This window comes from Anguilla anguilla, chromosome 7 (genome assembly GCF_013347855.1).
Source record: "Anguilla anguilla isolate fAngAng1 chromosome 7, fAngAng1.pri, whole genome shotgun sequence".
Classification (NCBI taxonomy): Eukaryota; Metazoa; Chordata; class Actinopteri; order Anguilliformes; family Anguillidae; genus Anguilla; species Anguilla anguilla.
The window spans coordinates 34,815,210-34,823,172 of NC_049207.1; the positions used below are offsets into that span (position 1 = coordinate 34,815,210).

The 7,963-nt window shown below is 38.6% G+C and overlaps 1 protein-coding gene across 1 annotated transcript; it reads right to left on the reverse strand.

The window, feature by feature from the left end:
- Positions 1-1,607: 1,607 nt before the first annotated feature.
- Positions 1,608-6,295, reverse strand: nkx1.2lb (NK1 transcription factor related 2-like,b). Its single transcript, XM_035427299.1, has 2 exons — positions 5,603-6,295; positions 1,608-3,071 (listed from the first exon to the last, which is right to left on the reverse strand). The coding sequence occupies exons 1-2, from the start codon at positions 6,033-6,035 to the stop codon at positions 2,350-2,352; spliced, it is 1,155 nt and encodes a 384-aa protein (XP_035283190.1). The 5' UTR covers positions 6,036-6,295; the 3' UTR covers positions 1,608-2,349.
- Positions 6,296-7,963: the final 1,668 nt, after the last annotated feature.

The window sequence follows — 7,963 nt, forward strand, 5'->3', positions numbered from 1 at the left end:
AGTCTGGCAAGCTGTAGCTGTTAATCCTGTGTCTCAAGTTCTGCATAACAGGTAAATAGAAAATGGTTTGACATGAAACTGGAGGCAAAGAGGAAAATCTTCATTTACGTGTTTTATGGTATTCAAATTCAATCGCAATTAATCATTAGATTACTCAGGATTACGCAAATGAAGCATCACCTGTTTTCATGTTGAATCCAGTTGTGGTTTTTATATAATAATTTTAACAATTATAATAAAATATTAAATTGTTTTTAAATGATTTAAAAGAATTTTGCTACTCTTTTAAAACCAAAGTAAAAGACGAATGAATGGAATAATTAAAGCACCAACACCAAAAAATAAGCTTTACAGCCTTGTTTTTTTCCCCCATGTACGCACACAATAGGATTAGTTTAGAAATCTGCGCTCCTGAAATGTGTTCCCGTCCTACGAACAAACTGACATAGGTAAACTTTGATAAAACCCAAATTGTTTGCGTAAATGCATTTGGGAACGATTTACGATCTAATTCGTTCGGCTCAAGTTTGCTAAATGAGGTCCAATGGCTTTTTTCAAGCCCCCCCTCCTTGGTCACTGACAGCACATGCAAACGCTTATAGCCTATTGGACTCCTTTCCCGCACAGTATGTGCTTTGTCTGTTTACATTTCATGACATTAGCCCCTGGGAAAACATACATTTGGCATTTCTCTGCCAAAAATTGCAACATCAACATGCTTCGAATGCCATTAGCCATGGGGATGTTAAAAGTGCTCAATGACATAGGGAATCGAAAGGAAGAGGCTCAGAACGACTCAATCGTTCTGTCTCATAGATATTTGACTACAGCACACCACATCGCGGTAAGACGGGCTAAAGTTTGGTAAACACACGCAGTCAGTATGACTAATGAAGTTAAATTCCAATTCGGAAATTGAGATTCTTATGTAGCCTATGTGGTCTGCAAATCGTTTGGCGATATGTGTTAAACAGTTTCATTTTTGTTTATGGGGCGACATATCGGGATAGAGGTTTACGCGTCCATACTCGCAAAAGCGATTATCCATAATAATAGTTCCTGTTTGAAATGGTAAAAAAAATTTTAATCGAAAAATGTTATAATACAACTCTTTGTAGCCCTGTACCAACTTTTTTGATTTGTAGGCTACTTCGCGACTTAAGAAACTGCAATCAAATGTTTAGAGTCCAGTTAGGCTAAATTGGAGGTAAACTCCAGCAAATGTTTAAAACCCGCAGTCATGCGTTTTTAAGTGTTCTATATTTGCATTAAAATTGGCCATAATCAGTATGACTCGTAAAAACGGGAAAAGTAAGCTCCGTTTAATTGGGAGAAGAATTATAAACGACTTACTGACAACATTTTAAGAGATGTATTGATTTTGCGTCCCTTCTTTTAATGAGCGCTCTCTTTTATCAATTTCAGCAAAGCATCATATTTATTTAACCTACAATATATTGTTTTTAAAAAAATGGTCATCGTTATAATGTGAAAAATACATCGCATTAATGAATGCCCTGCCTTGAGTGTACAGACTTCTGGGTCGTCAAATAAAAACCAAGCATACTTCCTTAGCCTACTGTTTATTTAGTAACATTTCACTTCAATTCATACAGGCTCACCCTTTTGGAAACAATTCAAAGGAAGGTATCTGACCGAATAACCACTGTAAAGTAATGCTACTCAGAAAATAAACTGAGTAGACCTAGGCCTATAATAACAGTTTTACGTTTTGTCGGACAACCTTTTACATTCTAATAAAACAATACTTATAAGTATTACAAGCCATTCCAGAGAAGAAGTGATACAAAACTTTTTTTTCTAAATGACATGATTCAGTGACGTACTCTGCGTTGTATGTATACATTATAATTATATTTTCTTTTTTGAAAATTGCATTCAATGTATGAGATTGATCGCTTAAATATTTGTCACCATTTAAATATACACAGGTCTACATGGCCCAGAGACAAAAACACATTTTAACAAAATTAAATATCAAAACCCATTCTCCATATATGGAAGAATTACTTTGTAATTAGCACGTAGCCTATTATGTCCGTAAAAAGACACAACAAAACATAACTAAACATTTCCGAGGGAAGACACAACACAAAACAGTGTGCCCACCTTCAGCATTAGATGCACATAGAAGTCTTTAAAGTTGGGGGCCTTTTTATTTTCTCCAACAGAGGTTGAATAAACATCCAAAACGTTATCTGTGAAGTGACATTGTGTGTTCTTTCAAGTCACTGTATTTATTAAAATCGGTGTACTTTACAAACCTTATGGAAACACTTGGAAACACTAGTTCAGTTTGATATAAAACACACGTATTTCCAGCAGTCTTTACAAGTGCGGAGTGTAAAATGCCGGCGCGCCGTAAGTCTGAGATCCCAGCATGAAAGGTGACAGTACCGCGTGACTTGGCAGAAAGGGTAATTGGGTGGTACAGACAAGTCCGCCGGGTGTATGACCCGGGTAGCTTGTGTGCATTGACAAATGACCGCTCATGGGGGGAGACGGACTCAGCGGGCTAAGACCTCCTACATTGCTCGATCCGTTCGGACCACCACTGCCACCGCCCGTCGGGGCGCTTGTATCTGCGCCTGGGTTCTGCTTCTTCCACTTGGTCCGACGATTCTGGAACCAGATCTTGACTTGAGTCTCTGTCAAACTGAGGGATAGGGCCAAATTGAGTCGCTCACAGACGGACAGGTATCTGGTGGACTTAAATTTATTCTCCAGCGCCACAAGTTGTTCGTAGGTGAATGCTGTCCGGGCCCTCCGTGGTTTACCCGACTTGGAATCCGACCCAGAGCGCTTTCTTTTCGGTTTCGCTTGCTGACTCTGTCCGTTCTGTCCGGGCTGCTGTGTTTGCTGACCACTGGGGCTTGAGCTCCGGGTCATCAGGCCCTCCTCGTCGTGGTGTCCCAGCTCCGTGTCCACGTTGCCGACAAGAGTACCACTGCTTTCCTCGCTGCACAGCTCGTCCTGAATCTCGCTGTCAGTGTGAGTGCTTCTGCTGAAGTCATTCTCACATTCGTCTGATTTGTACACGAACCCGTCCTCTGTGAAAATACAAATGTGACAGGATTATTGCACCAATTCCTTGCAATAGGCAACGCGAAACAACTAATGATATGAAAGAACATTTTATATAGCCTAATGAACCTATAAAAAAACTAACGCATAAAACAGCGCCCAAATTCATGTGTGTACAGGCTAGTGAAGGAAATAGAAGTAAAATGCAAACAAATCAGAGGAGAAGTAGGCCTATGATTTGTCGTTGCAGTTTGTTTTAATAACGCATTTTTCAATACTTTGGGATTTATTATTTCACATTTAAACGTTGATGGCAATTCAAAAATAAACCTTTATGAAAACGATACTGCGCAGCCAGAGGCAATAATTTGTACCTTCACAAGTAAAATCCTCCAACATTTATGTTGATAATCATTAGATGTGGCCCTTTTACAAATTAGTTATTTTATTTATACCAAAACATATATTCCGACAAATCGGCATCAAAATCAAAACAATTTTATGGTTACGGTGTTCATTTTAGTTCCATTACTTTAATCGAAAAAGAAATGCTATTTCAAGAGCGAAAACAGACTGCATGGAAACATTTAATTACGTTCGCGTTTTTATGTTCTGCTTTAGGCAACAGTGGTGCTTTCCGAGTTGAGAAACCTTTGAGAGCTTTTGGGTCTTTTTTAAGGCCTCGGAGACAGTCAACTTTCAAGAAAAACGTTTTCGTCGAAAAAACATTCGATTGCATTCCCATACTGACACGTCAGAGCATCAAAAATACTGCTCCCGATTTAAAAAAAGTTTAATTCAACGCATAGCCTATTTTTGACTCCTTAATGCGCATGAACAGGTTTATTCATTTTGGGTGAATAAACAAAAGTTTGCGAATCGATAATTTAATTTAAAACGAAATATATTACACATTGACACCGCTAACGATTTGCCACTTTTCCATACTTTTTAAAATAGATTTTAACACTGGGTACAATGAAAATAAACAAATAAATGCGTAATCTCTGCGCGGGGCTTTAATCTTATCAGATATAGAATTTACAAACAGTAAAATGTCATGTGTTCAACTCTAGCAGAGTGAGATATATGGATCCAATAGGGGTATTACATTAAACAGGTAGATTTAACACAGAACATTTTACTGTGTAGAGTCAGTTTGCCTCATTTTGGGGCTAAAACGTTATGAAGACGAAATGGCTTCCTCTTTCGGAAGCTGTGGAAAGGTTTGCAAAGAAGAGGACCTTTGGGTATATTTCCAGCGAGGAAAAAGCAATCTGCTGCTTCTTTGGGTTGCAAGCAAGCCCCGATCAATGGCGTCCCTTAATAAGTATAATAGGTTTTAATCGAGTAATTATCCGAATTTTGACCCTATAATTTAGATGTTGGAGGGGAGTTTGCAAGCTGCCTGAAAGAGATACGCACAATTCGATAATAGGATATCGACCAGGCCGTCCTACATGCCACTCTGGGGCGATTTTAGCCATTATTCTGCCTCTTTAACGCTGCTAAGCACATTTTACCTTAAATGTAATCGAAGGAATTTAATTGTTTTTTCTGGAGATAACCGGCGTTTTGTCACAATTAGTAAGTTTCTTGCAGAAAAATAGGGGAAATGTGGAAGAAAACTGCATCATTTGCGTAACAGCTATGTGCACGCATCTGTTCACGAGCTCCGGAACTATTCGCTATATACCTTATATGCCAGTGTTGCAGTAATTCTAATAAAACAATATAGCTTTATGACTGAATTGGGATGTTGAAAAATATATAACTATAATTGTGACTGATTTCATGGTTGATATGTGATAAATGTTGATTAAATCACCCATAGTCTACTAGTTTCCGCCATTTGATCAAACGCTTATTTGTTTTCAAAGTTCAACGAGTCCATTCAGTTTACAGCAAATAGTTTAGACTATAAATCAAATTCACCAAAAATTTCATTGTTGTAATAATAATAATATTAATAATAGATAATAATAATAATTATTATTAGGCTATTATTATTAGTAGGCCTATTATTCCTCATGGATTCCTGGAATAAATTGACAAGACGCTCGTGTTTGTGATCATAAGAAAGCCGACACAATATTTGTCTTTGCCCGTCTAAACTTGCGTGATATAAGCCTCATAACAAATTATCTCATAAAGTCTCTTTCCTCGGACAGTATAGTCGGCAAACTGGGTAAAAGTGGAAGGTTAGAAAAGATTTTAGAGATAGATTATATTTATCTACGGTTTTTTACCCAAAATTTTAGCCCGTGCATCACTTCTGTCCATAGACAATGACCAGTCGCTGCACCTTTGTCAAATTTCACAGCATGCTGCAGGGAACAGCTGTTCAATGCTCAGCATCACTTCGAACTCACAACGCTCATATCTTAGAGGTATATTTCCTGAATAATAAACATGCAAAAGTCTAATCTGCCTTCACTTTTTAGTTTAATGTTGAAATTTTACTTTAATACAACATATATATATATGTGTGTGTGTGTGTGTGTGTGTGTGTGTGTCCGCAAAACATTACGTAGCCTATAATTGAAAGTGCACTTACTTAGTAATCCTGAAGACTTTTTACAAGTATCGTATTCTTCTGAATAATTTTTCTGATCTAACGCAAGATTTGAGTCTTCGCCCCCTCTATTCTCTGTCCCGATGGAGTAGTCGCTTCCAGTCCTGTTCGGATGTTTTTTACTGGTAAATTTGTTTGGGTCCAAAATGTCCAGAACAGAAAAAGATGTGGTCCGATGAACAGTCGGTGGGGGGGCTACCGCCGGCTCTTGTCTGGGCGAGTTGTCTCGACTGTCCCCCGGAAGCCTTTCTCTGCCGCCCGAGCAGGAGAAGACCGACAGCTCGTTAACCGAGAGCCGCTTCTCCCCATGAGTGTCCATGCTCTCCGGGACTGCCATCACAACTACCGCTGTCTGGGCTGCTACACCGGGCGCAGGCGGAACAATGGAGACGTCACCCACCTGAACCTTGTTCATGGCTCCCCACCAGGATCTAGAGCAATGCCTCTTTCGGTTGTACTATCACCTTAAATACGCGAAGTACCAAACGAGCGTGTTACAAAACGAGAGGCATGACTTCATGCGCAGTTATTAAAAATATGACTGATTTTCTTGGCGGAATACTTATACAACGCTTCAGTGCGTCACTGAGTCCAGTCGAAGCAGCAGCGTTCTAGCTACAGCTAGAACAGAACAGAGTTCCACAGCGAAAACGGGAGGTGATGGTCCACTGTCGGATGCTGATCTCCCCTGCTCCACTCCTTTTTTTTTGGTTTTTAACTATCCCCACAGGACCCTCCACGTTTATGTCAGTCCCTGCCCACCTCCCACCCTCCCCTTGCCGACGCACGCACAGGCTGCACTTTATTTATGCATTCATATTCAACTGTGGGTTGTAATTGGCTACAAATTAATCCCGTGCCTCTAATGGCCTGTAATCTCCGTCCGCGAGCGGGAGAGGGAGCAGAGGCGAACAGAAAGTGAGGAATGATGTAGTTTATGATATACTTGGCTGTCAGCTCTGTTTCAGCGCAACTCCGCTCGACTGGAAAGCATCTAAATAGGCTTATTTTTCCCCCTCTGTCGTTTTTGGACCAGGGTCATGAGGGGGTGGGGTTGTGATAATGTTGATAGTCTCCTTAAATAATTACACGATCGTGACGCATCGCAAAAACCTTGCATGAGCGCTCTGTAGAACTCGGTCTTTCGCGATCCATTCATAGTATCCGTATAACACATAATATCACAATTAAGCGGAGAAAAATCAGTATATTATTATTATCATTATTGTTATTATTATTATTATTATTATTATTATTATTATTATTATTATTATTATTATTATTATTACCGTCGTTATAATAATCATCACAATGCAATCGCAATAAATGATGTTAGTTCTTATACTTTATACGAGAATATATTTAATTTATATTTATCATAAAAATTCCGGTTAAGATTGGAGTAAGCTTAAATAGCCTACTAGTCACGTGTCACTATCCTCACTCCAAAAATCTCAATTATTCATTGAATAAAGGCAGTGATACCCCTTTTGGTGAAATATTGATTTCTAAATTAGGAAGTCATAATTCAGCTTGAAAACAAATAGACATACAATAGGAATTTTATTTCAAGTCAACTTGTGTCTTCTTTCGTCTATGATAATATTTTAATATTCGACTCTGAATATTAGATGGTGCGCTCGTGTAATCAATTTCCTTTTAAAAAGTAAAAATGGGAAACAACTGACAAAATTTGATTATTTTCCTTTTCTAGAAGGCTGGTGACACATACAAGGACGGGTCTTTTGCAATTACCGCGGGCAATGATCCTTTGGAAAGCAGAAATTAAAAGTTGGAGAAAATAATGGATAAAACAATCAGCTGTAATTTTGGTAGCGGCGAACATTATTAGCCCATCAGTGGGGCGGAGCCCATGGGAGTTGGGACACAGCTCGCGCATTGAGATTTCAAGAGGCAGCCGCTGCGACCAATCTGTAATTTAATAGCTATTCGTTTTTAATCAGGCCCTTTCAGGATCTTTAGTAAGAATGACTTTAATGGGCTTTGTTTGTTATTATTTTAAATGATCTCACTTCATGATATTATATATGACTAAAACTGCTTTAAATAGAAAACTGAATAATTCAGAAATCACTGGAAAGAAGAGCAAGTAGGCTAGGTGTAGGTCATATTCTCGTGCTAAGTTCACTGTTACTGTAAAATCTCATGTATTCTTCTTTTTATTATTAGGGCTATTTTTGTAATATTATGATGATTCACGAGTAAAATGATACACGTAGCATGGTAGCCCATACCCAACTGAGGGTAGTATTTCTATGAAAACGTTAACATGAGTATTGTCATTCTTTATCTTTTTCATTATCAGGACCATATTCTTGAGAG

What these genes read in the sequence shown, in the direction of transcription:
- nkx1.2lb (XM_035427299.1), bottom strand. Translation starts at nt 6,035, where the DNA reads ATGAACAAGGTTCAGGTGGGTGACGTCTCCATTGTTCCGCCTGCGCCC. An exon ending in AAAGTCTTCAGGATTACTAA is followed by an intron (nt 3,072 to 5,602) that starts GTAAGTGCACTT and finishes GTATTTTCACAG; the next exon opens with AGGACGGGTTCGTGTACAAA.